General features: G+C 41.6%; 3 protein-coding genes across 3 annotated transcripts; 1 reads left to right on the top strand and 2 right to left on the bottom strand.

Annotated features, from left to right (window-relative positions):
- Positions 1-4504: 4504 nt before the first annotated feature.
- Positions 4505-14349, bottom strand: ccnq (cyclin Q). The gene is made up of 5 exons (XM_058409016.1): positions 13975-14349; positions 12775-12958; positions 11713-11845; positions 11388-11606; positions 4505-7254 (listed from the first exon to the last, which is right to left on the bottom strand). The coding sequence occupies exons 1-5, from the start codon at positions 14144-14146 to the stop codon at positions 7165-7167; spliced, it is 798 nt and encodes a 265-aa protein (XP_058264999.1). The 5' UTR covers positions 14147-14349; the 3' UTR covers positions 4505-7164.
- Positions 14350-14884: 535 nt separating this feature from the next.
- On the top strand, positions 14885-17297 carry cfap126 (cilia and flagella associated protein 126). Its single transcript, XM_058410300.1, has 5 exons — positions 14885-15139; positions 15256-15318; positions 15406-15477; positions 16650-16847; positions 16926-17297. The coding sequence occupies exons 1-5, from the start codon at positions 15113-15115 to the stop codon at positions 17154-17156; spliced, it is 591 nt and encodes a 196-aa protein (XP_058266283.1). The 5' UTR covers positions 14885-15112; the 3' UTR covers positions 17157-17297.
- A 221-nt stretch (positions 17298-17518) lies between these two features.
- b4galt3 (UDP-Gal:betaGlcNAc beta 1,4- galactosyltransferase, polypeptide 3) lies at positions 17519-25852 on the bottom strand. Its single transcript, XM_058410299.1, has 8 exons — positions 25152-25852; positions 24904-24976; positions 23488-23759; positions 23148-23383; positions 22830-23020; positions 22206-22328; positions 20473-20577; positions 17519-20111 (listed from the first exon to the last, which is right to left on the bottom strand). Exons 3-8 carry the CDS (start codon positions 23750-23752, stop codon positions 19784-19786), a joined length of 1248 nt encoding a protein of 415 aa, XP_058266282.1. The 5' UTR covers positions 23753-23759; positions 24904-24976; positions 25152-25852; the 3' UTR covers positions 17519-19783.
- Positions 25853-27534: the final 1682 nt, after the last annotated feature.

Below are 27534 nucleotides of genomic sequence, written 5' to 3'. Positions count from 1 at the left end.
TAAGCATTACTTTAAAACACCTCTGAGCACCATCGCATCTGCAGCCTTGAATCAGTTTTTATTCCTTGCATGTTCTACTGCTCTACTTTGCACTCACTGATATTTGTATTCACCCTTAGTGACCCTGTCCCCACACTGACCATCTCAAAGGCACTGTGTCTGACTCAGACATCTCCTGCCCTGACTGCACTGCGATGCCAGTTCCGACACGTGTTCGGCTGGAAGATTTCAATCCTGGCACAGAGCTGAATGTAGCCCAGGCTCATCAGTCCAAGCAGCATGTTGTTTGTAAATGCCCAGGCCTGGTGACAAACAATAAGCCCTGCAAGAGGCCCAAAACCTGTCTGAGTGGCTCTCTGGACGAATGAACAACTTGGCAGCAGAAATGGCTCAGCTGAAATCAATGATACAGGAGGTGAGATCTTGTAATTTCCTCAGCTTTGGCTGTTCAGCTGCTAGGTAGCTATAATTATTACTTAGCTCCATAACCAAGCTAGATAACAACTCACGTCTGGAGATGGGTCATCTGGGTCACAGTATGGAGTGACTCTTTGACAAAGTTTGTGCTTGACATCAGGTGTTGTTGGCACAATCCAAGTGTGTTAGTCAGCCCTGCAGAACCTTCCTCTTGTGGCCTGCTGCAGGAGGGTGCTGGTTTCAGTATTACAAAGTCAATATGGCCTGTCAGACCATCTATGTGGTGCTTTTAGGATACTTCAATCTCCACCCGCCTTCCAAAACTTGACACTGACTTCAGGGGAGCCACACCATTAGCCTTCAGGTGGGCATTTCATATCAAACTAGTGGGGAAAGGTCTTGAGCATGTACCAGAAGTGCTGGAAATGTGATGTCTTACAGCAAAGAATATTAGTAAGATCAGTGGTACTTTTCATGCATTAACACCTTACTGAATTTAGACCCTAACAATGTTGATATTCTGTCTCTTTCCCTGATGGACAAAGGTGCTATAAAATGTTTGAGTTTAAGACTTTGTTTTCAAATGAAGAATTTGGATTTGTCAGGGTTCATAAAGAACAGGTTCATAAAGAGCCTCCATCAGCATAAGCTGTTCAAATTGTGCAGCCAAATTGATTGCTCCTAAAGGTTTAACCATGCTCCTGCCTGTGAAATCAGCTTCTGTTGAGAATGCTTGGGCTGATGATGGCAGATACATCAGCAACTCTGCATGCTTGCTAGAACTGCAGGGGGCTGTCTGGTGCCACAAGAGTACTGGACGTGGGTGCATGACATCTTTTTGTAGTCCATAGGATATTATTGCCTTTAAAAATGGTATGAGACACCTCCACCAGCCTCTGGCCATGAGGATCCCCATGTGAGCTCTTCCTCTGATGCTGGGGATAAACCTTTATAGATCCTCCTTATAAGCTTATGCATGAATTTGACTTGAAGTAGGTGTTTTTGAAAAGTGCATTCCAGAGAATTACAAGATCTGCTTATGCTATTTCCATTAAGCCATGTACAGTGAGGGAAAAAATTATTTGATCCCCTGCTGATTTTGTACGTTTGCCCACTGACAAAGAAATGATCAGTCTGTAATTTTAATGGTCGGTGTATTTGAACAGTGAGAAACAGAATAACAACAAAAAATCCAGAAAAACGCATTTCAGAAAAGTTCTACATTGATTTGCATTTTATTGAGTGAAATAAGTATTTGATCCCCTTTGCAAAACATGACTCAGTACTTGGTGGCAAACCCTTGTTGGCAATCACAGACGTCAGACATTTCTTGTAGTTGGCCACCAGGTTTGCACACATCTCACATCTCAAGGAATTTGGACCCACTCCTCTTTGCATCCACGACCCATTTTCAATGCCCTGACCGAGGGAAGGAGGTTCTCACTCAAGATTTGACGGTACATGGCTCCGTCCATCGTCCCTTTGATGCGGTGTGGTTGTCCTGTCCCCTTAGCAGAAAAACACCCAAAGCATAATGTTTCCACCTCCATGTTTGACGGTGGGGATGGTCTTCTTGGAGTCATAGGCAGCATTCCTCCTCCTCCAAACACGGCGAGTTGAGTTGATGCCAAAGAGCTGGATTTTGGTCTCATTTGACCACAACCCTTTCACCCAGTTCTCCTCTGAATCATTCAGATGTTCACTGGCAAACTTCAGATGGTCCTGTACATGTGCTTTCTTTAGCAGGGGGACCTTGCGGGCGCTACTGGATTTCAGTCTTTCACGGCGTAGTGTGTTACCAGTTGTTTTCTTGGTGACTGTGGTCCCAGCTGCCTTGAGATCATTGACAAAATCCTCCAGTGTAATTCTGGGCTGATTCCTCGCCGTTCTCATGATCATTGAAACTCCATGAGGTGAGATCTTGCATGGAGACCCAGACCGAGGAAGATCGACAGTCCTTTTGTGTTTCTCCCATTTGGGAATAATCGCACCAACTGTTGTCACCTTCTCACCAAGCTGCTTGGCGATGGTCTTGTAGCTCATTCCAGCCTTGTGTAGGTCTACAATCTTGTCCCTGACATCCATGGACAGTTCTTTGGTCTTGGCCATGATGGAGAGTTTGGAATCTGATTGATTGCTTCCTTCTGTGGACAGGTGTCTTTCATTCAGTTAAGGAGCTGAGATTAAGAGCACTCCCCGAGAGTGCTAATACTGTAATCTCAGCTCCTTAACTGTATAAAAGACACCTGGGAGCCAGAAATCTTTCTGATTGATTGGGGATCAAATACTTATTTCACTCATTAAAATGCAAATCAATGTAGAACTTTTCTGAAATGCGTTTTTCTGGATTTTTTGTTGTTATTCTGTTTCTCACTGTTCAAATACACCGACCATTAAAATTACAGACTGATCATTTCTTTGTCAGTGGGCAAACGTACAAAATCAGCAGGGGATCAAATCATTTTTTCCCTCACTGTATAAATAACAGTCTGTTAACCTAGCTGGTGTTCTCTTAGCACCTCTACTGGTTATGCCTTCAATGAGAAAGCAAGTAATGATTATTCATGTCATGAAATAGTATAAGTTTCTTACATGTTCCATATTAAATGGTATCAGAGTCATCCAAAGGCATGTTGTAGTTGATTTGTATAAAGCGTGTTGCATTTCAAATACTGTAATATATTTGTTGTTGTTTGTGTAACTGGGCAGCATGGTCATGCAGTGGGTAGCATCGGCACTTCACAACTCCAGTGTCCCTGGTCCCTTCCTGAGCTCAGATGTCTATGGAGATGCTGTGCATGTTCTGTGCATGTTCTCTAAAGTGTCCACATGGGTTTCATCCCTGGTAAATACTGTAAAAGTTTGCATGACTGTATGTTTTCATATATGTGGAGATGTGTGCTGTATATGAATGGTCCTATTATACATTTAGGCAAAAATTCCAGATATTGAAAGGTCAGCCTATAGAAATACACATATTGCCAAATGTTTTGGGACACCCCTCCAAATCCTTAAATTCAGGTGTTCCAATCACTTCCATGGTCATGGTCCAACTAGGCATGCAGACTGCTTCTACAAACATTTGTGAAAGAATGGGTCTCTCTCAGGAGCTCAGTGAATTCAAGTGTGGTACCGTGATAGGTTTCCACCTGTGCAATAAGTCCATTCCTGAAATTTCCTCACTACTAAATATTCCACGGTGAACTGTTAGTGGTATTATAACAAAGTGGAAGCAGTTAGGAACAACAGAAACTCAGCTACGAAGTGGTAGACCAGGTAAAATCACAGAGCAGGGTCAGCGTATGCTGAGGAGCACAGTGTGCAGAAGTCACCAACTCTCTGCAGGGTCAGTAGCTACAGACCTCCAAACTTCATGTGGCCTTCAGATTAGGTCAAGAACAGTGAATAGAGAGCTTCATGGAATGGGTTTTCATGGCCAAGAAGCTGCATCCGAGCCTTACATCACCAAGAGCAAAGCGTGGGAAGCAGTGGTGTAAAGCACGCCGCCACTGGACTCTAGAGCAGTGGAGATGTGTTCTCTGGAGTGACCCATCACGTTTCTCTGTCTGCCAATCTGATGGCCCAGGTTGACGGGAGAACGGTACTTGCCTGACTGCATCGTGCCAAGTGTAAAGTTTGGTGGAGGGGGGGTTATGGTGTGCGGTTGTTTTTCAGGGGTTGGGCTCGGCCCCTTAGTTCCAGTGAAAGGAACTCTTAATGCTTCAGCTTCATACCAAGACATTTTGGACAATTTCATGCTCTTTGTGGGAACAGTTTGGGGATGACCCCTTCCTGTTCCAACATGACTGCACACCAGTGACCAAAGCAAGGTCCATAAAGACATGGATGAGTGAGTTTGGTGTGGAGGAACTTGACTGTCCTGCACAGAGTCCTGACCTCAACCCCATAGAACACCTTTGGGATGAATTAGAGTGGAGACTGCGAGCCAGACCTTCTCGTCCAACATCAGTAATATAGTGTATATTTAACATAACTATCTAATGGTCCGTTAGATTACAGCCAAATTATTTATATTCTAGACAAAAAAAAGAAGTAGTAATGGAGTAACTGTTGACATTTATTAGCGAAAAAACATGCAACAGCTATACTTGAGAAAAGTAAATAGTAGTTTATAAAATATACAAAAGTACAAAAACTTCTATCTACAGGTTCTGGGTTTGGGAAATATCTACTGAGCTGCACAACACGACATAGCAGAAATCAAATTTAATGTTAGTTCTATGCCAGAATTCCACGGGAAACTGGGTGTACCTACACAGCCTACTTAAAAATAGTACAAAAAATTTACCTAAACAGGTTTCTGTAACATAGTAAAAAGCATTTTTTTCTGGCTCACATCACACATGCACATCTGCCCTCTCACAGAGGAGATCTGCCACATGAATATCTGTCCCTAAGCCATTTAAAAACATGTAAATTCCAACACCCACAAGGTACAGACTGGACAGGTTTAATTCAGGAGGGCTTTTGGGCCAAGAAGATGCTTTTATCTGCTAAAGAGTGTCCTGTAGGAATTGTATACAAATGTGCAAATATAGAGACACACAAAGCAGCTGTTGAAATGTTCTGATATGGATTATAGCATAAGAGGAACAAGCTCTGAGCTCACCCTGTTACAGTGAATGTTATATTTTGTAAAATTACTGTTTCTAAAATGTTACTCAAACCACTGAATTTACCTGTATGCCATCCAGCAGTGGCAGCCTACACCTCACACACATCCACAATGACAAAGGCCATCTTCCACCACAACCCTGCCACGGACACATTTGTGAGGTGTGGACTAGGTGGTGGAGCAAAGTTTCTGCTGAGTTGGGTATTTATAATTCAGAGTTGAGGGCTTGGAAGGGAGATGCCACTTCCTCAGGGAGCAGCTGTGCATTAGCTCTGCAGGCACTACAGGCTTTAGAAGGCCTCCACTGAAGCCTGAGCAGACAATCTGTGCTTCACTGGCACACATTACATATCAATTCCCTATTTCCCATTACTGTGCATGCTACACCTTTCGTATTATAGACTGGCTATGTGTGTGAAGAATGAGTGACAAACTGTTCCTGAAGAACAATGCTTTAAGCTTAAGGGCATCTCTCTTCTCAATAAGGCATACATTTTTCCCAAGAATTTCTCTGGAAAACCAGATGCTTCTTATAGACCTCATAGAGGCTTTGGGATAATCCTTTTCAATATGTTTAAAGAGTCTTGATTTATAACTATCAAATAGACAAAGAGAGAGAGAGAGAGAGAGAGAGAGAGAGCACTGTATAGAGGTTAAATGTAATGGAATCGGAATAAAATTTCAAAGTCAGAAAATTGGTGGAAAGATTTAGATTGTAAGACAGAGCGAAAAGAGTTAGAGAAAAAAATACCCCAGGAGGCAAAAGGAAGCATGGACCAGATACAGTTACACCGGGGGGTGGGGTGGGGGTTCTGTTTGGCCGCATACAACATGGACAAAAATAGAGGACAGTGATTATATGCCAGAAAATAGAGGAAGAAAGGCAGGCTAGCAGAAGAACAGGAAACAGGCAAGGGGTATAGTCTCAATCAATCCGATCTTTCCTATTCCAAGCACTATACGCTATAGCAAGAGCCATGATGATGTTTTATTTATGGGAGAGATTCCGGCTGCACATGTACCCTCTTCATAATTCATAACGCCTAGCATTAGGGCCTGCCTGCAGAGAGATGGGGAATGTTTGTGTCTGTGTACTAGTAAAACCGACTTAATAGAATAAAAGACAGACCATTTAAAAGGATTATAACTTCACACCAAATATAGCATTGGTTTATGAGCCATTTAAATGGCTTTAATTTGATGCTTTGAGAATGCTAACACATTAAAATTCACAACTTTCATTTAATACTAAGTTTTTGCCCAGCATCACTTCATTTATTTTTCCCCTGATGTGGATAAGCATGACAGTGCATGCTGGAATAACCTGATATCACAGTAAAATCTCTCGAACCGCATGCATGCATGTGACGCTCACAGAAAAAAGACAGTAGAAAAGAAAAAAATAATGTACCTGTACACTTGTCACATTTTGTTTTTAAAATATCAGTTAACAGCTGAGTGAACAAAACTCAAAATGTCCAAAACAATCACAATTTACTGTATCATCTGATAAACTGTAATATAACTTCACTGAACCATAATGGATGAGTTATAATGGGAGAGAAAGTGTGTGTAATTAAATTAAAGCATATCAAAGCAGTGCCCCAGTTTTGGTTGCTTTACCTCCAGGTAAAGACTAGCTCCCGGGATAGTTGGGCATGGTTAGATTTCTTCTTTAATTCTCCCCCCCCATAAGACTTTCCCCCTTTTCTCACTCTTCCTCTTTACTTCCCAGAGAAACTGGAACAAGGGAGGAAAAGAAAGTAGGGCATGAGCTTGGGAAGTGATGGATGTTCTGTGGCTAAAGCCTGTTTCTCTGACTGTCACCCGCTGACTCACGCTCTCAGTCCTCATTACCCTACCTCACATTAATGTAGGCATCGGCACGGTCACTTCCACAACTTCCTTAGCTGAAAAAAAAAATCCAGCTGTATAATTTTGGGTAACAAAATAATTGCGGGAAGCAAAAAAAACTATTTCTGGAATTTGGTCCATGATCCAGTCGGGCTCTGGTCTCAGGGGTGGGGGTAGTGGTGTTCTGGGGGGTAAAAAAGGACTCCAGACTAGGTTGCAGTCTGCTTTACATGGTCTGTTTCACACTCTGTTCCCTCTCAGGTGCATTTGGCTTCCATGTCATAGAGCTGCAGCAGTTCAGTCATTATGGCCTCAATCTGAGCTTTGGTAATGTCCTCACCCAGAACCTGTGAAGACAATAGCCTTGTGATCATTTAGAAACACAAACTAATCCGGCATAACATTATGACCACCTGCCTAATATTGTGTTGGTCCTCCTTTTGCTGTCAAAACAGCCCTGACCCGTCCTGCACTGTGTATTCTGACCCCTTTCTATCAGAACCAGCATTAACTTCTTCAGCAGTTTGAGCAACAGTAGCTCGTCTGTTGGATCGGATCACACGGGCCTTCACTCCCCACGTGCATCAATGAGCCTCGGCCACCCATGACTCCGGTTCACCACTGTTCCTTCCCTGGACCACTTTTGATAGATACTGACCACTGCAGACCGGGAACACCCCACAAGAGCTGCAGTTTTGGAGATGCTCTGATCCAGTGGTCTAGCCATCACAATTTGGCCCTTTTGGTCAAACTCACTCAAATCCTTACACTTGTCCATTTTTCCTGTTTCTAACATCAACTTTGAGGACAAAATGTTGACTTTCTGCCTAATATATCCCACCCACTAACAGGGGCCATGATGAGGAGATACTCAGTCTTATTCACTTCACCGGTCACTGCTCACAGTGTTATGGCTGATCGGTGTGTATAAAATTGCAGGTTTTTGTAATGTAAAAAAAGGAAACATGATTTATGCATTATGTTGGTTTTTATATTGCATTAAATGTAGGGAAAGATCTAACATGATTTTATCTCGGTTTAATTTTTCACAAAAACCTGCCATTTAACTTCTGTATAAAGAAATATAGTCCAAGGTTTGATTTTATCAAATATTTTATCAGTCTATAACTGTTGAATTTCAGTGAGCCTGTACCCAATAAAGTCTCAAATTCCTATTCTGGACAGAAGAGGAATCTGATGTGGTCTTTTGCTTTTGTAGTCCATCTGCCTCAAGGGTTGATGTATTTCCATATGCTTACCACAATCGTATAGAGTGATGATTACTGATTGCTATAACCAGTCTAGCCATTTCCCCCTGATCTCTCCCATTAACAGCTGCAGAACTGCTACTCACTGGAGTTTTTGTTTTGGCACAATTGATGTGAACGTTAACTGAAGCTCTTGACCTGTTTTTTACACACTGCACATGAAATGGATGTGCATGATTGTGCAGGTGTTCATCATAAAATAGACTGTGAGTGTTTGTGTATAAAGTTCCCATTTGTCTCACAACACTGACATATTACCGGCTTTTATAAGGATCGGTTCAGTGATTATGCTACAGAATGACAAAGATAGAAAAAGCTATTGAAAAAAACAGGACTGTGCTGAAGACATAAAATATTGTTTTGAATTGATCTTTAAGCTGATGGAATACAGAGTTAGAAAAGAATGCACTAAATTCCATTATTTGTTCCTTATTACTTTTTTACCTACTGCTTTGTTACATATAACCCAGACCATAACTTCCCTTCCTGAATCTTCCAGTTAACAGGAGATTAGTTAGAAACCTCGGGCAGTTCAAATCTGCTTTTTTTAAAAGCCGTCCCTGTGAATACAATTTGAATCTGACAGAGTTATTACTGTATAATACACCGGTCAGATAACATTATGACCAGTGCCAGGTGAAGTGAATAAGACTGATGATCTACTCATGGTCTGCAGTGGTCAGTATCTATCAAAAGTCGTCCAAGGAAGGAACAGTGGTGAACCGGAGACAGGGTCATGGGCGGCTGAGGCTCATTGATACATGTGGGGAGCGAAGGCTGGCCCGTGTGATCCGATCCAACAGACGAGCTACTGTTGCTCAGATTGCTGAAGAAGTTAATGCTGGTTCTGATAGAAAGGGGTCAGGATACACAGTACAATACACATGGCACCAGGATGCACTATGGGAAGAAGGCTAGCCGGCGGAGACAGTGTCCTGCTTTGGTCAATGTATTACTTTGACACGTACCACCTACCTAAGCATTGTTACAGACCATGTACACTCTTTCATGGAAACAGTATTTCCTGATGGCTGTGGCCTCTTTCAGCAGGATAATGCACCGTGCCACAAAGCAGAAATGGTTCAGGAATGGTTTGATGACCACAACAACCAGTTTGAGGTGTTGACCTGGCCTCCAAATTCCCCAGATCTCAATCCAATCCAGCATCTGTGGGATGTTCTGGATAAACAAGTCTGAACCATGGAGGCTCCACCTCACAACTTACAGGACTTAAAGGATCTGCTGCTAACATCTTGGTGCCAGATCCCACAGCACACCTTCAGGGATCTAGTGGAGTCCATGCCTCAACGGGTCAGGGCTGTTTTGGCAGCAAAAGGGGGACCAACACTACTGAATATTAGGCAGGTGGTCATAATGTTATGCCTGATCAGTGTACAGACAGCTGAAAATATGCATTTCCAATTTTATACTGCTAAATATGATAAATATGCCCTTTGTCTTGTTTCTTGTGGTATCTGGGGCAGAACTGAATCTGAACCAGGCAGACATGCAGGCCTTTAGGAAAGGGACTTATAGCTGTGTAAATGAGATCACAAGGAAATAGAATCGCACTGCATTTACAAATATACTCGCTATACACTTTATGTAGTATAATTGCACCAGCATTTCATACCTGTGTCACAAAATCACTGACACATTTTCTATATCTCACCCAGAATACGTGAGGAATAACACACTCCAGCCATACAAGTGCCTGTGTATAAGCGGACAACATCTTAGCAATAAGATATTAGAACAAGAGCATTAATCTTAACCTAATATTCATGTCCTGAAATTATCTTTCTTAAGGGATTTTAAAGCTGATGCAATAACAAAAAGTGAGTGAGTGAGTGAGTGAGTGAGTGAGTGTATGTGTGAGTGTGTGAATACATGTGAGTGTGTGTATGAGTGTGTGAGTGAGTGAGTTAGTGTGTGAATACATGTGAGTGTGTATGAGTGTGTGTGAGTGAGTGAGTGAGTGAGTGTATGTGTGAGTGTGTGAATACATGTGAGTGTGTGTGAGTGAGTGAGTGAGTGTATGTGTGAGTGTGTGAATACATGTGAGTGTGTGTATGAGTGTGTGTGAGTGAGTGAGTGAGTGTATGTGTGAGTGTGTGAATACATGTGAGTGTGTGTATGAGTGAGTGTGTGTGAGTGAGTGAGTGTATGTGTGAGTGTGTGAATACATGTGAGTGTGTGTATGAGTGTGTGAGTGAGTGAATACATGTGAGTGTGTGTATGAGTGTGTGTGAGTGAGTGAGTGAGTGTATGTGTGAGTGTGTGAATACATGTGAGTGTGTGTATGAGTGTGTGTGAGTGAGTGAGTGAGTGTATGTGTGAGTGTGTGAATACATGTGAGTGTGTGTATGAGTGTGTGTGAGTGAGTGAGTGAGTGTATGTGTGAGTGTGTGAATACATGTGAGTGTGTGTATGAGTGTGTGTGAGTGAGTGAGTGTATGAATACATGTGAGTGTGTGAGTGAGTGTGTGTGAGTGAGTGAGTGTATGTGTGAGTGTGTGAATACATGTGAGTGTGTGTATGAGTGTGTGTGAGTGAGTGAGTGTATGTGTGAGTGTGTGAATACATGTGAGTGTGTGAGTGAGTGTGTGAATGAGTGAGTGAGTGAGTGTATGTGTGAGTAAGTGTGTGAATGCGTGTGAGTGTGTAAGTGTGTGAGTGAGTGAGTACGTGCGAGTGTGTGAATGCGTGTGTGTGTAAGTGTGTGAGTGAGTTAGTGTATGTGTGAGTGAGTGTGTGAATGCGTGTGAGTGTGCGTGAGTGAGTGAATGCGTGCGAGTGTGCGTGTGAGTGAGTGTGTGAATGCGTGTGAGTGGGTGTGTGCATGTGAGTGTGCATGTGAGTGGGTGTGTGCATGTGAGTGCGTGTGAGTGAGTGAATGAGTGAATGCATGTGAGTGGGTGTGTGTGTGTGCGTGAGTGAGTGAATGCGTGTGAGTGGGTGTGTGTGTGTGAGTGGGTGTGTGCATGTGAGTGTGCGTGTGAGTGAATGCGTGAGTGAATGCGTGTGAGTGGGTGTGTGAGTGTGTGAATGTGAGTGTGCGTGTGAGTGAGTGAGTGAATGTGTGTGAGTGAGTAAAAGTGAGTGAATGCGTGTGTGAGTGTGTGTGTGTGTGTGTGTGTGTGTGTGTGAGTGTGTGTGGAGAACATCTGCACCACAGCCCCATTTCATCTCAAATCTGTTAATGCCCTCACCTGCCACCACTCCCTCTCTCCGGCAGGCACCTGGACTCCATAAGTGTGCAGAGCAAGGTAGAGTGCTGTTAGTGCGAGGTGCTGAGGCTGGTGGCGCACACACACCGGTCCGTGGTAACTGTCCTTGATCAAGGCCCAGGCTGTTTCAGCGATCGGTGTCCGAGACCAAGCGTGACGGTTCATTAAACTCCGCACAGACAGAAGGTAGTGCAGAAGGTACTAGGATCAGATTTGTAGATAATTAAAGCAAAACAATTATAAACCATAAAGTCATTTGGAGATATTCAGAAAACAGAACATATGAATTTCAGTGATGTGAATTTACTTTATGAGGATGCTCGAAGGAGACGTGGAAGTTGAGCTGTCTGAGAATGAGAAGTTCACACTGTACTACACTATCTCGCAGCTCCCAGAACTTCTCATCCAGCTCCAGTGGATCACTTCCTGGACGGAAATATCTACAGGAAACATCGGTGTATGAGAGAGTTATAGTCATAAACAGAAAATACCTGCTGACTGTCACAACACCAGTGACTTCAGTATGTCTTTACATAACATTTCAAGCTTGAAAAATAAAATGTAATAAAAGCCATTTCAATGTCCTGTGGCTAAACCTATAGGTCCAAATGAACGACTTTCTCTGTGTATCAGTAAATCAAAGTTTTTCAATACAGTGTTACATTAAAGGACAAATGCATTTCTTTTCATAAGGTGTGTGTTTTTATTTAAAGTAAATTACACCTGAGGCAGGATTTAGTTTTAGATGTTTATAGCTAAACATGAGTAAGTATGCATTCACTCTGCAACAAAACTAAACTAAACAATTTTCCTCCCACCATTAATATTTCTTTGTATACAGGCAAAAAAAATCCTGTATCAAGTTCTCACCTTGATCACATGGGTTTCCTCTGGGCTCTCTGACTTCCTCCCAAAAAATGTGCAGGCAGGTGGACTGACTATGGCCACTAGGTATGAGTGAATGTGTGTGTGTGTGTGTGTCTGATTTCTTCTGAATTCTCCCGTCCTTGCACCCAATGTTCCCCAGTTTGGCTTTGCTCACCACATCCCTGACCGGTTATTGAAGACAAAAGAACAAAATGTATAGTATATCTCAGGTCTGTGCAGCTTTTTTGTGTGTGTTTCCAGATCGTTGAACATCTTGTCACGTGCCAGACCCACTTCAGGCCACTTTTCTCTAGACAGCTAAACATGCCTGACTTTTAGTGACCCACTTAGAAAGCATACAGCTGTTAGCAAAGGGATCATGCAATGTGAATGCATACATTTAATTCCAGAGCCTGTGATTCTCTAGCAGACGAGGGATTTATACTCACAACCTTCCTGTCACTAAGCACGTAATGGATGCCTCATGCACTGGACCACATACCTGTGACAAACATTGATAATGTCCCTTGTCCTGAGATGCTGCTCTTCAACTTTGCCAGCAAGGTAGATGCAGGACATGGCTACTAGATATGGCTCGTAGACCTGTAAACTGGCGGTCTGGAAGAACTTGTGGTAGAGCGAACATGCAGTGGCTACAGGAACAGACCGCATGCCCAACTTCACTCCTGAAACCAACAACACCAGTTTATATATAAGGCTTACAGAGTATTGTTATAATTTATTACACCACAGAGCTGTTTAATTAAGCTGTTGATTAATTTTCTATAACAGATTGTAGTTCTCACATATAAGCTTTATATAAGTATACATATTTTAATGCACTTTCATTTCTATAGTAATCGTTTACACAGGCACTTGTATAACAGACAGTCCATATAATCGATTATTAATAATTAATTGCTGTTATTAAGGAACACAAGAACTAGCTTTCTCTACCCAAGTTTTCCACCATGAGAATATGACTGCATGAATTTTGTTTGTTTGTTTATTAGCTAGAAGAGAGAAAAGACACAAGCTGGTGAAGTAGCGAGAAATAATAGGAACTGTGTCGTTCATTTTGAACGGATCCTTAATATGATTCCGGAACAACGAGTCGACTCAAAGAGCGATTCGTTCGCGTTGTATTGACCGCGCATGCGCAAAATATTTCTGTCCAGAACATGATCAGTTCATCTCACGAGTCGTTCATTCGTTCATCACGTGACCATCGGTATCTTACAGTCAATAATACTAATGTAATGTTTATAATATTTAGGAATTATCATAAAATTATCAAAAGACACGTGCAATAAACATTTTCTGAAAAAAATAAAAAGTTCGGTTCTTGTTCTTGTCAGTCTCGTTTTGGTTGATTTATAGTTTTTATCTTATTCTAAATGATCGACGTTTTCATAAGATGTGTCGAGGTCATTGGCTATTAACACATAACACTAATTATATTCTGCTGAATTGAACGAAATGACTCGAAAAGGATATTCGATTCAAAGATCCGACTCAGTAAAATGATCCGAACTTCCCGTCACTAGAACTGGCATGTTCCATAAAGCATGTAGTGTCTTTCTTGAATAAACTAAACACGTAATTTCTGCGTTAAACACCTCGTCTTTTATTCGATGGAACAATGGCCCGTTTGTAAACATAAAAACTAGTGAATGAATTTCGAAGAAGTGGAATCAGATACCCGTCTCGATGATGAAGCGACAGACTCGAAAGTGTGTTTTGGTGTCATTAGTGGACTCTCCTGCAGCTGTAACGTTATTCTCCTGGCCGGCCACGAGGGCAGAGCGTGATGCCTGCATGATTAACTGGACACAGAACCTCGATCTATACCGGACAAAAACACCACGCTTCATTCACTGTCCACATTCTTCATCTGGACAGAAGTCTGAGGGAAGCTTGAATAGTATTTCAATCGAAAGCCTTGGGCTCTTAGCATGGACAGTAAGACACGATATCCGATCAACTTTAACCACATTAAACTGCAGCAGCTACTCTAAACGAAAATACATTAAATTACTAACAGTACACAACCAACCCCCCACCCCACCCCCCGGCTTGTGAGATGTCTGGGTTGCCAGGTCTGTACGAATAAAGAAATATAATAGCTAATTAAACAACACCCCAAAACATGACCAAAAACTCAAAATGTCACTAACAAACTCTACATACAAGATTCCCTGTACATAACAGGAGGTGAAAACATAGTTTTCTTGCTCATTTCCTACAACCTCATAATATAGTAGCTGTCAGTGCTATCAGGGTATCGAAGTATAAAAATAATCATTTCCCTCGTTCTTTACAGAAAGTTGTAATTTCTTATTATATATATATATATATATATATATATATATATATATATATATATATATATATGATACAGTTTTATTTTAGAATTATTATGAGAATGTGTAAATCAGTTAACCTGAGCAGATCGCAGACGCAGACATTCATACAATACAAGTAATTCAGTAAAAGCTACGTTTCTGGCAACACGGGTGATAAAAAAAAAAAAACCTAAAGAGCGTGACGTCACCAGCTTTTCTTACTCGGCTAAAGTGAACGCGTGCACGTGCGAATTAACTACAGCGCCGCTCTTCGTAAGGAGTGTAGAATAAACAAATACATTTATTTTGTAAGTGACGCATTAAGTTACACTTTTTAAGACAACAAATACAACAATACAACTCTATATTTGTTGTTATTGACGTTTAATCGATCTTTTAGTTGAATATTCAAACACACCAGTACCGGAAGTTGTCATTGGTTCGTTGGTGGTGTTTTGGTTGCTAAGCGACGGGTTGCCGATCGATCGATTAAAGATGTCGTCGAGTTTCTCCGCAAACCAGGTCAATATTTATCATTTTAATCAGTATAAATATAGTTTTTCTATAAAAGTTCTTTACTTGCCACTTCTAGTAAATTATACATATATTATAAATAACGTCTATCTTTTTTTCTGTAGTATGACAACGCTTTCAAATCGAATAAACTCCAGAACTGGACGGTACCAAAACACTACAAAAATGTAAATCTATTTATTTTTAACTATTTGATATCTCAATATAATCTAAACGTCCTCCTGCATGAGAAATATGTTCTGTTTATATTTTAGGAGCCGTCTCCAGCAGAGGGCCACACTCTATTTATAGCCACAGACAGAGGACACCTGCTTCCTGGTGTGAAGGTCAGAAATAAATCTGAATATAAAATATACACACACTTTAAATCAAATCAACACACTGCACCGACCAGGGGTATCATTTCCAGACCTTGTTTTTTTGTTGTTGTTGCTTAAAGACACGTGATACACCAGTCAGGCATAACATTGTGACCACCTGCCTAACACTGTCAGTCCCCTTTTGCTGCCAAAACAGCCCTGACCCGTCCTGCACTGTGTATTCTGACCCCTTTCTATCAGAACCAGCATTAACTTCTTCAGCAGTTTGAGCAACAGTAGCTCGTCTGTTGGATCGGATCACACAGGCCAGCCTTCGCTCCCCACGTGCATCGATGACCAACCTGTCTCCGGTTCACCACTGTTCCTTCCTTGGAGCACTTTTGATAGATACTGACCACTGCAGACCGGGAACACCCCACAAGAGCTGCAGTTTTGGAGATGCTCTGATCCAGTGGTCTAGCCATCACAACTTGGCCCTTCGTCAAACTCACTCAAATCCTTACACTTGTCCATTTTTCCTGCTTCTAACATCAACTTTGAGGACAAAATGTTCACTTGCTGCCTAATATATCCCACCCACTAACAGGGGCCATGATGAGGAGATACTCAGTGTTATTCACTTCACCGGGTCATAATCTTATGACTGATCAGTGTATAACTCTCTGGTTATTTATCAGGCTTAATCACCAGGAAATCATCAGACTGCTGAAATCTGTTGCTCCTGGACTAGAAGTGATGATCCCTGAGTTACACAGATCCACACAATACTCCTTACTACAGTCTTATCCCACTGCTGGTGTGATGTTGACTCATAGCCCCAGGGTTCAATCATAAACTCAAGTTAGTGTCTGTGTGGAATTTCGCATGTTCCCTCTATGTCCATGTAGAAGGTCCTCCTTCGCAAAAACATGCTTGAAGTTTGATTGGCTACTCCAAAAGGCCCCTCGGTTTAAATCAGTGTGTGTAAATCGTACAGTGAGATTAATTGGCATATCCATGGTATATTTTGGTAACTTTTTCTGGGGTAAGCTCTGGGTCTCTTATGACCCTGACTAGCATAAAGAAAGACGAAAGAATGAATATTACCACATTTTACATATTTGTTGTTAGTGCAACTCCTTTGGTTAAACCTTTCAGCTTTAATTAATCTCCTTTCTACTGAATTTATTTTTTCTCAGCGTGGATGTCCCTGGACTTCATTCCAGGGGACCTGGGACTTACCGAGGCATATCCCTCCAGTTCACCTTAACCCTACGGCGCGTTCACAGGAGGGTCAGCAGCGCCTCAGGGCACAGGGGCAGGTGCACAGCCCAGTTCCATCACTCACTGGCAAACTGAATGTAACCAGTGAAAACAGCAGGACACCACAGTACCAGGTAAACATCTGTCACAGTCCAGTTGTAATCCTGTTGAATTCAAACATTAATTTGAATAATCAGACGATGTTGTTTCAGGTCACTAGTGGTGAATATCAGCACAAGGAAATTTCTGAGAGCATTCCTGCTCCAGACAGACCCGAACTGGAAAGGCCCAGTCCAGCCCAGTCTAGACCAGCAACTCAGCAAAGTCCAGCCCAGTCTAGACCAGCAACTCAGCAAAGCCATGCCGTGTCTCGGCCAGCCTCTACACAAAGCCAGGCCAAGTCCAGACCACTGACACAGGCCAGCCAAGATCAAGATCTGTAGAGCACCTAAAGCATGAAAAAATAGACTACAAGGTAATGTAATTATAGTATGGAGTTAGTGGTGAAAATATGAGTTTGTATATCAGAATCTGAATATAATTTCAAACAGGTTCTGTTCTTTAATAAATGCTTACTGATGTTCCCATTGCATTCAGCTTGTTTTCTGGGAGGAAAAAAGTGAGGTTAAGTTAGTGTTAAGTTAAGTTAGGTGTCAGTTGGATCATCACAAGACCTGAAGCAACATGGTATGACATTAAAATGTTTAGGAACAGCTACCAAAATTCATGAACAAAAAAGTCACTAGTGAAAAGGAATGTGCAATACATAAAGACTTGTTCAAAATATCTCCAAATAGCCAGAGTCTGTCAATTCAACATCGTTTATTTCTCTACATAACTCATATGGTGAATGGAATAAAGCATTAGCACACCTGTAGTCCCTCAGGTACAGAGCATCAACTAATTTCACTAGTCATCGGTTTAATGTCCAGAAGCAATTTATGTAACGTTACCAGCAGCTACAATAACTCGCAGGAACATGGGGAGATCTTGTAAGTCATCAGTAGCAGTACTCAAGGATCCATGTCAAAGGTTCGATCCAGCAGTCGGAATACTGAAATAAAGTGACCCGTGGGTGATGGACGGTATCCTACCCTAGAGCAGTTCTGAGTCTGAGATCTAATCTTTAGGCGCCGTGAGAAGTGAAATGCTTCTGGACATTTCATACTCTGTTATTAACGTCCGTGAAGTTGCCTATAGAATATAACAGATGGCTCCAGACAGTATGGACTCCTCTAGATATGTGATCAAATTAAAAAAATAAATAAATAAACAAAACTCAATCACAAAGATCATTACTATAACTCTAAGCAACTGGGAAAATGAGTTGTGTTTAGACTATGATACTCTTAGATATTCCAGTATATTATGACTATTCCTAAACATCTCATATAAAACTACTGTATTAAATAAATATATTAGTGCCTTGGACATACGGTGTAAAGAAATAGGTTTTTGGGACACATGCTAATAAAGAAAAAGGGTGTGTACCTATTTATACACACACACACACACACACACACACAGATAAAGATAATATCGATAATTCTATTTATACTCTCTACTAGATTGTGGTGATGAATAAATAAATAAATAAATATCACAGGTGTATTTCATTACCTATGGTAAGGTTAAAGCACTTTTAAAGTACTACCTCTAATGAAGTCTTCATTAAAAAATAAAGATAAAGTTTTATATGCAGGTCTTTGTTATATTCTTTGTCATATTTAAATCCTGCCACACACACACACACACACACACACACACACACAGACACACAACCACTGGCAGCTTCAAATGGGAGTTTGTGGGGAGAGAACATTACCAACATAGTTGGAATAAAATACATTCAAATAATCATTTTCTGATATTGCCGGATACAAGAAAAAATAGAAAAAGTGCTCTATACCCTCGGCAAGGAGACAACACATTTACAATACCAACTATCTTCAGCAGTGTTAGGGTTCAGAAAGAGATTCAATTTCAGATTCGTCTCTGTGAACTGATACTTGGCCGATTTTTTTTTTAAATGAGAAATGTCATCTTTTGCATATGGTATTATTTTTCTAGAATAAATATAGCTTATGTACAAAGATTATAACGATCGTTATATCGATTAATCCGCAGCAACACGTTCCGTTAGACCTGCAATAAAACAATTCATCATCGTATCTGTGATAACTCTCATACAAATCTAGTGGAAAATATCTCGAATAAATCTAATTCACTATTATAATGTAGAAGGATCAAAAACAAACTTTTAAAGACAGAAATTTTTTAACTTATCGATTTGTCAGCTATTTAGCTTACCCTTATGATTGTCTAACCAAAAAAAGAGCCGTCTGGCAATAACGTATATTCCCTATTCTATTTGGAAATTATTATTTGACCAGCAAAAAAAAAAAGCACTTTTAGACATTTCTAAAATAAAAACACAAACCTGTGGAAACACAATGAGCTGCACATTTTCATAAGCAAGATCAAAACTAGAACACAGTGCTAACAGTCTGTTCAAGCACAAGCCCACAAAGCTGCATGGTGATGAGAAATTAGGAGCAGCAGCAATTCAGAGCACTTAAGTAGCCTGTCACTCCCATACACAAGTGTGCACTAATACGCTTGTCTTTTCCATTAAGGACATATGTAAGAGGATGCTGATGGAAAGCTGGTTCTAGAGCGAGAAAAGGCACAAAGAGACAGAACCCACACGTTGGTGTGAAGATTAGCAGATAACCGCAGGCTGGCTGAATGATAAGCACACAGGACTAGCACTGGTGCAATGTGTCTCTAGAGCACAATTATTACACACGAGCACATCATTTTCAGTAACGTTTAGCTCAGTGAGTTTCGTGGCAAGGAGATCGTCGGGAAATGGTTCAGCAGAGGTCTGTGCAAATGACACCATGCCAGTGTGGACATTCAGTGCAATAATTCAACTGACCTGCAAGCTCACCTCTCAGTGCAATACTTGATGATATTAAAGAGGAAACAATACAAACTGGTATGTGCAGTACAAGTCCACTTCAGATCCACGTGCACTGCCGGCGCTTTATGGACTAGGTCTATTTCATCAAACACTTTCCTGTTTCACAGCAGCTTCCTGACCAACGTCTGAACTCCTGTTGGTTACTTTTAGGTGACCCTCCTCTAATGTGGTAGCTTGACTGGACTGCACTCCTAGTGTTTCCTTGTCGTTGTCTCTGTCTTTGGGTCTTTCTGCAGGATAAGGAGCAGGTTTAGGAAGTGCAGACTTTTTGGGAGGAGGATGAGGGTCTTCACCAATATTGACGCTCAGATTGGTGTAGAGCGGCTCTAACTCTTTGGACAGAAGCTCGTAAGTGAGCGAGTTGAGCCCATCTGATCTCCAGTTTAGCCTTGTGTGCTTCAACAAGTCAAACCTGTGAGTGAATCAAAGAAGAGGAATAAGCACATGATGGGAATGGTTTTGTAATGCAGACACACACAGCGCTATGATATTTTAATCGAATTAAGATACACAATCTACCATGTAGAGGTGTGTGCATCTCAGATAGTTTCATAAAGTATACAGAACTCCTTTAAATCACAATGGTAACCAGGATAAAGCAGTTACTAAGACACATGCCCAATACACACCCACGCTAAGGAACACTATGGGCTTCATATTTGAGCACATGCTTCCACTCGAGTGAAAATCAAAACCACCCACTCCAACAAATTTGTGTTGGTTTCCCTGAGATCCCAGTCCAGATGCACACCTTTACTTCAATGCATGATTACCTTCTGGGGTTCTGCTCATTACCCTTGTCCCCCTTATGCTTAATCATCTTGTAATGACCCACAGCCACAGGAGGGCGCACTATCTTCATCCCAGATAGACGAACTCTGTGGAGACACACAACACGCATAACAAGTGGAAAACAGAAATGCAATGCAGGAGCAATAAGAGAAAAGACATCATGCTGTAAAATTGATGTAAAGATGTTGTGATAAAATTGAAGAAAGGTCTTATGTGTGGAGAAGCTGCATCTTCAAACAGGATTAATGAGAATGAAGTGAGCTACGAGTCGGCTGTTAGAACGGACAAAGCTTTACTACAGTGATATAAAGTCACTGGATGAGGCGACTTAAGGAGGTTGTGTTTTTCTATGCATTTTGTAAGAAACTGTAAATTATTAGGTATAAGACCAAAACTCAAGATTCCTTACTTCTGGATCCCTCCAGAAAAGGTGGCAATATAGAACAGCTTCTTTAAACCCACCTTTCCCGATATTGACAGCAGAAATAGACATCTATACACCAGCAAGCCCATCACTACCAGGGCCAAGGAGCAGATCCCTACATCTCTATATTGTAGACACACTTATGACCACTTTATTAGGAACACATGTACCGTGTATTCATGCAATTATCCAGACAGACAGTGATGGGGCAGCACGAGCGGATCATGCTGATACCATTAATGAGCTTCTGTTGTGCTTAGGTTCACAAGCAAGCAGTCAGAGGAGAATGGCCAGACTGGTTGAAGCTGACAGAAACACTACTGTAACTCCAAAAAGCACTCATTACAACCATGGGTATACATACAAGCATCTCAGAATCCAGAGCATGTTGAAACCTGAAGCAGATGAGCTAGAACAACAGAAACCTCAATGGGTTCTACTTTTTTCAACTAAAAACAGCTGTTAGAAATTACAACAGGCTTACTGAAACCAAATAGATGAGGATTGGGAAATTATCACCCAGTCTGATCTCCTGATCTTTATTTCTGCTGTGGCATGCAGATGAGAGACAGAATTTTGAATCAACTGAATAAATCCATGGGGCCACGGTGGTGGTGGTGGTGTAATGCTGTGGGGGAATGTTTTCTCACCACACATTAGGGCCCTTCATATCTTGTGAACATTGTTTGAATGCCACAGATGGACGAATTCCTTTATGGCTGCAATTTACCCATCTACCCATGCGCAATGTCAAACAGAACACAACATCTCCACCTGCTTCAGTGAACATGGCTTCAGTGGCCTCCACATTCACCAAATAGTTGAGGTGGTTCTGAGAGCAATAGTCAGATCCTGCCAGTATGGTGTTCCTAATAAAGTGTGTCTTTGAGATGGACGAGGAAGTAAAACTGAACAAACAAAATTTCAGAAAACTAAAAACAAAGCTATATATTGTTCCAAAGCATCAACTTTTGTTTAACTTTTAAACACAAAATATTCTACATCCAATGCTCTTAGACATTTAGAAACAATAGAGAAAAGCAAAAGTTGAAGCCTTTGAACATCAGTGCTGGTCATTCAGGCATGTACTTACTGACCCTTCCAGTGGCTATGTAGGAGTGATCATGGAGGAGTGAAGAGATGCAGTGGTAAAGAGCATGGTGATGAGAGGGTCAGTGAGAGCGAAATGTAGAAAGAGAGGTAAAAGACACATACAGCGTGCAGCACATTCACATGATGCATGATTCTAATATGTTTGTTGAGTGCGTGTTCATGAAACTTGGACCTCACCGAGCAGCGATGTCATCATCCTCTCCTCCCCAGCCCCAGTACTGGTTTGGGAAGCCATTCATTTTGAGGTACTGGTCTGGAGTGACGGCAGACACTCCACCAAAGTACTGAGGATATGGAAGCCTAGAGGGGAAGAAACACTGTTTATTGTAGTCTCTTATTTATGTTGACGTTCTTCTGCAAGCCTTCTGAAGACGGTGCTGGACCAAGGCCAGGAAGATAATCAGCCATCCTAACAATGGACTCTTTTCTCTGTTGTGTTCAGGGAAACGCTTCAGCTCCTTGAAGCCAAACACAGAGAGAATGAGGAGGAGCTTCTTCCCAGAGGCCATTCAGGGAGGACCAGGAGAACACCAAGAGCCTGGACTTTTTCTGGACTTATGTCATAAGACCCACTACCTCAGCCAGACTTTTTCTATATTTTAATTATTTATTTTCCATTGCAATTTTCCACCAGATCTTCCCTATATGTAAATTTTTTAATGTATCTTATTTTTATTCTTTTACCTTTATCCTTATTGATCCTATTTCCATATGAAGGACAGTCATAAAAAGCATTTCACTATATGTCGTACTGTGTATGATTGTGGATGTGACAGATAATATTAGATTTTGAATTTGAACCTGTATCTGAACTTGTCCATAGCCACAGAGAGGTGAGTGGGGTACTGTGGGTGGCAAGTGTAGGTGTTGTGGTCATTTTCTGGAAGCAGGTCCACATCGTGGAGGAAGATGCAACCCCAGTCCTCCTCCTTCAGAGCTTCCCGCACTCCCACGTTCAGCAGTTTTGCACGATTAAATGTTGAATTTCCTGACTGACAACAAGACCAAAATATCCACTGAGAACCTGATAGCAAGGATTCATTACTAAATATGACCGTTTTTAAAAAACATAACTTCAGCAAGATTTGGATTCAGTAAATGTGTGTGTAATGAAGAAACCTGGTGTACGATGTAGATGCCATAGTGTATCTGCTGCCTCTGCAGGAAGGGGTGCAGATGGTAGAGGAGTGTTCGCAGGTGGCTCTGCCGGTTCCGGTAGGGGACCACGATAGCTGTGTGGTGCCTCGGTTCACAGTCCGGAGGACGGTAATGGCCTCCTGGGGTCACCAGAGGGTTCTTCTCTTTTATCTCCTCCAGGGAAAGAGGAGAGGACAAGCGCACAGACACAGGACCCACTAACACAATGCACAGAAAAAAACAGAAAACAGAAATAAAATATGAATTATTTTTATAACTGCAAACCTTAGCCATTCTGACATCTATAAAAACAAGGACTTACCAAGCAGTGGTGATGGCAGCAAACAGCCCCTATGCTGCTGCTCGGCTCCGCTGGGGTGAGGGGGCAGCAGGGCACTGAGCTGGCTAAGGTTTGTGTAAACGTCATGCGGCCGAGAGTAGTCAAACTCGGGTTCTGAGGAGTGCACCAGCACAGAGACAAGGCCACGGAAGCCTCCCAAGGAGAAATAGAGCACAAATGCAAACTGGAAGCCCACCAGCAGAGCTAGAGTACAGGGAGAGTCCAGAGCTCGGCCACAGCACAGCATCACGGCACTGAACACAGAGAAGGAGAGACGAGGAACAAAATAAAGAGGTAGAAGAAGAGGTCATTCGGGTCATGATTTTGAGAAAGGGTGGGGGTAATGAGATATTAATGACAAAAGGGAACATGGAAAGGAGAGAGGAGCTGGAAGTAAAAGGTTAGGGAGGAAAGGCATTGCTCACGCTGATGAAGTAATTACTGATATTAACTGACAGCCCTGTTTTAATGTATTAGAAAGGGACGGTCATGTGTCCTGTAAACTGACCACTGTATAACAAGAGACACCAGTCATTAAAATCAGGAAGTGCAATCTTTAAAATGATATGTACATGCTTTATATCATTTTCAATTTAATCAATAGATCTATCTATCTATCTATCTATCTATCTATCTATCTATCTAAAATTAGAGAAAAAACATTCTATACTTTGAACACATATAGCAGGACTTGTTGAAGCATCCTTTAAAAAAATATGCAAATACATTCAAGAATTCTTCAAATATATTCTAATTGATCTTTCATAGAGAAGGGTATTTTAAAAGGTACACATTTGTGTTGAACTGAATGAGCATGGATGCCAAAAACCCTTACGAAAATTATAATTAGTTTGAAAATGAAGACTGAAGTACTTCTTTAAAGAGGAAAAAACCCTCTAAATATTCAGTAATATATCCCGATCAGGCTTGATCAAGTTGATGTTAGAAGCAGGAAAAATGGACAAGCGTAAGGATTTGAGAGCCAAATTGTGATGGCTAGACCACTGGATCAGAGCATCTCCAAAACTGCAGCTCTTGTGGGGTGTTCCCGGTCTGCAGTGGTCAGTATCTATCAAAAGTGGTCCAAGGAAGGAACAGTGGTGAACCGGAGACAGGGTCATGGGCGGCCGAGGCTCATTGATGCACGTGGGGAGTGAAGGCTGACCCGTGTGATCCGATCTAACAGATGAGCTACTGTTGCTCAAACTGCTGAAGAAGTTAATGCTGGTTCTGATAGAAAGGGGTCAGAATACACAGTGCAGGACGGGTCAGGGCGGCACAAGGAGGACCAACACAATAGTAAGCAGATGGTCATAATGTTATGCCCGGTCGGTGTATATAGGTGTATACTGCATGAATGGCAACAGAAGATGTTACTAGTAAAGAATGACAGTTTACCTGTGCTCTCATCCACACTAGCCTGAGTGCTCAGCCTCCTCTTCCTCTAGCACGCGACAAAACATTGTACAACCTGCACATGTATAATAATAATAATAATAATAATAATAATAATAATAATAATACTGATCATCATGATGAAAAAATAGCATTAATAAGTAGTAGTAGTAAATATTTAGTGTAATATAAAAATAATGAGGAATGTGTTAAATGTTAAACAGAAATGCTGCGATTTCTCCTGAACTCACTCTCTTTAAGCGCAGCTTCTCAAATCCAGCCCGAGGCTCCAGTACCGGCCTTCATCCGGTGCCGAATCACCAGTGCTGGGATTTTATCGGCTGTCGGTGATCATCTCGACCGCAGAACAGAACCATATGCAAGCAGACCTCATTCCGCACATGCTGTCCGGTGAAAGAGCGTCCGTTCAGGCGTCCAGGTCCAGTGTGATGACAGAGTGCTGCGCGCTGACGGCCATGTTGAGGGTCCAGCGCAGTGACGCGCCTTCATTCATTCACCGGGAAGCAGCAGCTCAAGCCTGTGCACCTCATACCCGAGACGAAGCAGCAGCACAGATAGAGGCAAGATTGCCAAAAACAGGTCGATGTCGACTTTCTTAGTGTAATGTTCCCAATATTTAATCTATTTTTACCTGTTTGATCCACTTACACACAGCTCAAAAGCTTACAGTTGAATAAATTTCGCTGCGTTGATTCATCCCTAAACTAAAAAAGTGCAGGCGTCTAAAAAAAAGAAAAGCACAACGATTTTTTTAGGTGCTTAAACCCCATGCATCCCCTGCATGCACTGTTTATTGCACTGTACTGCGCCAGTGCTTTCCAGTTTGGGGCCTGATGTGCGCGTGCACACATTTACCACGCACACATCTGGATTAGTCAAAAAAAAAACCTTGATGTGGAGACTGGTAATTTCCACTTTACGTTTGCAGCAGGTGTGTGTGTGTGTGTGTGAGTGTGTGGGAGAGAGAGAGAGATTTGGCGACTCCAGTGGTGAAGTACAAAACATGATTTTGCTTCACGTTCATGAAGCGACTTGAGTATTGTGACCAACACTGATTAGGCATAAGATTATGACCACCTGCCTAATATTGTGTTGGTCCCCCTTTTGCTGCCAAACAGCCCTGACCCGTCAAAGCATGGACTCCACTAGATCCCTGAAGGTGTGCTGTGGGATCTGGCACCAAGATGTTAGCAGCAGATCCTTTAAGTCCTGTAAGTTGCCAGGTGGAGCCTCCATACAGGACTTAAAGGATACTTTTGATAGATACTGACCACTGCAGACCAGGAACACCCCACAAGAGCTGCAGTTTTGGAGATGTTCTGATCTGGTGGTTAAACTCACTCAAACTTACACTTGTCCATTTTCCTGCTTCTAACATCAACTTTGAGGACAAAATGTTGACTTGCTGCCTAATATATCCCACCCACTAACAGGTGCCATGATGAGGAGATACTCAGTCTTATTCACTTCACCTGGCACTGCTTACTGCCTGATTGGGGTATTTTGAGCGAGATAAAATTGTTGTTATAGAGGTCCTCCCCAAAAATCACATAGTGGGATTGGGCCTGTTCTCATGGAACAGGGAGGACAAAAATGTCACCTCTGGAAGATCTAAATCTGTAAATTATTATATTTCTGTGCAGTATATACTATACAATATTTTGGTCCTCCTTCTTTGCCATGTCTGAACTTTTTGTGCCTGAGTGTGAATGGATGATCTGCTGTTGCTAAAGATGTACAGTATGTAATAAATGCACATTAATATAATTTATACATATTTATCATTTTGTCAATTAATGTCTTGCTGATTCCATGATTATGTGTTTAAAATAATGCAATGTCAAGTAATGTTATTTTCATTACTGGTAATGTTAATTCAAAAAGATATGTTTGGTGAACCCCATACCCCATAGAACCCCATACCCGGAGTGCAGCATTACAGAACCCCATACCCGGAGTGCAGCATTACAGAACCCCATACCCGGAGTGCAGCATTACAGAACCCCATACCCGGAGTGCAGCATTACAGAACCCCATACCCGGAGTGCAGCATGGTGATGGCAGCATCAGGATTCAGGGCTGCTGTACTTCAGACAGAACTGGGGGTGGAGGGAATCATGAATAGCTACAAATACCCGTTGATTTCAGTGCAAAACCTTCAAATGTCCACACTAATAAGCTGAAGATGAAAAGGAATTTCCCCTTTCAGAATAACACTAACCTAAAGCATGCATCCAAATCCAATCAAAAAGTGCTTAACGAAAAGAAACGGGAAAATATTGCCACACTGATAATCTCTTACTCAAAAAGACTGAGTGGTGTAATAAAATCAAACAGTGTTTTAACGAAGTATCAGTTTAGGGGTGTGCACACTTATGTTACCAGGTTATTGTAAGTTTTTTAAACTTTTAATTTTCTCTTAATTTTTATACCTTGTAATTTCACATGGGTGGAAACAAATCTGACTTGATTTATCTTGGTTTAATTTTTACATCACAAAAACCTGCCATCATTTTAACAGGGGTGTGTAGAATCTTATATACAAACTGATATTGTGTGTGTGTGTGTGTGCAGTATATACAAGATTTGCATACTGTATTTGCAGATTTTAGA

Source organism: Hemibagrus wyckioides, linkage group LG15 (genome assembly GCF_019097595.1).
Source record: "Hemibagrus wyckioides isolate EC202008001 linkage group LG15, SWU_Hwy_1.0, whole genome shotgun sequence".
Taxonomy (NCBI): domain Eukaryota; kingdom Metazoa; phylum Chordata; class Actinopteri; order Siluriformes; family Bagridae; genus Hemibagrus; species Hemibagrus wyckioides.
This window is presented reverse-complemented; position numbering and strand designations above follow the sequence as displayed.

Excerpts from the sequence above, each read along its gene's own strand:
- ccnq (XM_058409016.1), bottom strand. The coding sequence starts at position 14,146 with ATGAAGCGTGGTGTTTTTGTCCGGTATAGATCGAGGTTCTGTGTCCAG. Across the intron at positions 12,959-13,974 it reads TCGCTTCATCATCGAGACGG|GAGTGAAGTTGGGCATGCGG; the intron begins GTATCTGATTCC and ends TGTTGGTTTCAG. Across the intron at positions 11,846-12,774 it reads ATTATCAATGTTTGTCACAG|ATATTTCCGTCCAGGAAGTG; the intron begins GTATGTGGTCCA and ends TGTTTCCTGTAG.
- cfap126 (XM_058410300.1), top strand. The coding sequence starts at position 15,113 with ATGTCGTCGAGTTTCTCCGCAAACCAG. Across the intron at positions 15,478-16,649 it reads ACCTGCTTCCTGGTGTGAAG|CGTGGATGTCCCTGGACTTC; the intron begins GTCAGAAATAAA and ends ATTTTTTCTCAG. Across the intron at positions 16,848-16,925 it reads GCAGGACACCACAGTACCAG|GTCACTAGTGGTGAATATCA; the intron begins GTAAACATCTGT and ends ATGTTGTTTCAG.
- b4galt3 (XM_058410299.1), bottom strand. The coding sequence starts at position 23,752 with ATGCTGTGCTGTGGCCGAGCTCTGGACTCTCCCTGTACTCTAGCTCTG. Across the intron at positions 23,384-23,487 it reads GCTGCCATCACCACTGCTTG|TGGGTCCTGTGTCTGTGCGC; the intron begins GTAAGTCCTTGT and ends GCATTGTGTTAG. Across the intron at positions 22,329-22,829 it reads ATGGACAAGTTCAGATACAG|GCTTCCATATCCTCAGTACT; the intron begins GTTCAAATTCAA and ends CTTCCCCTCTAG.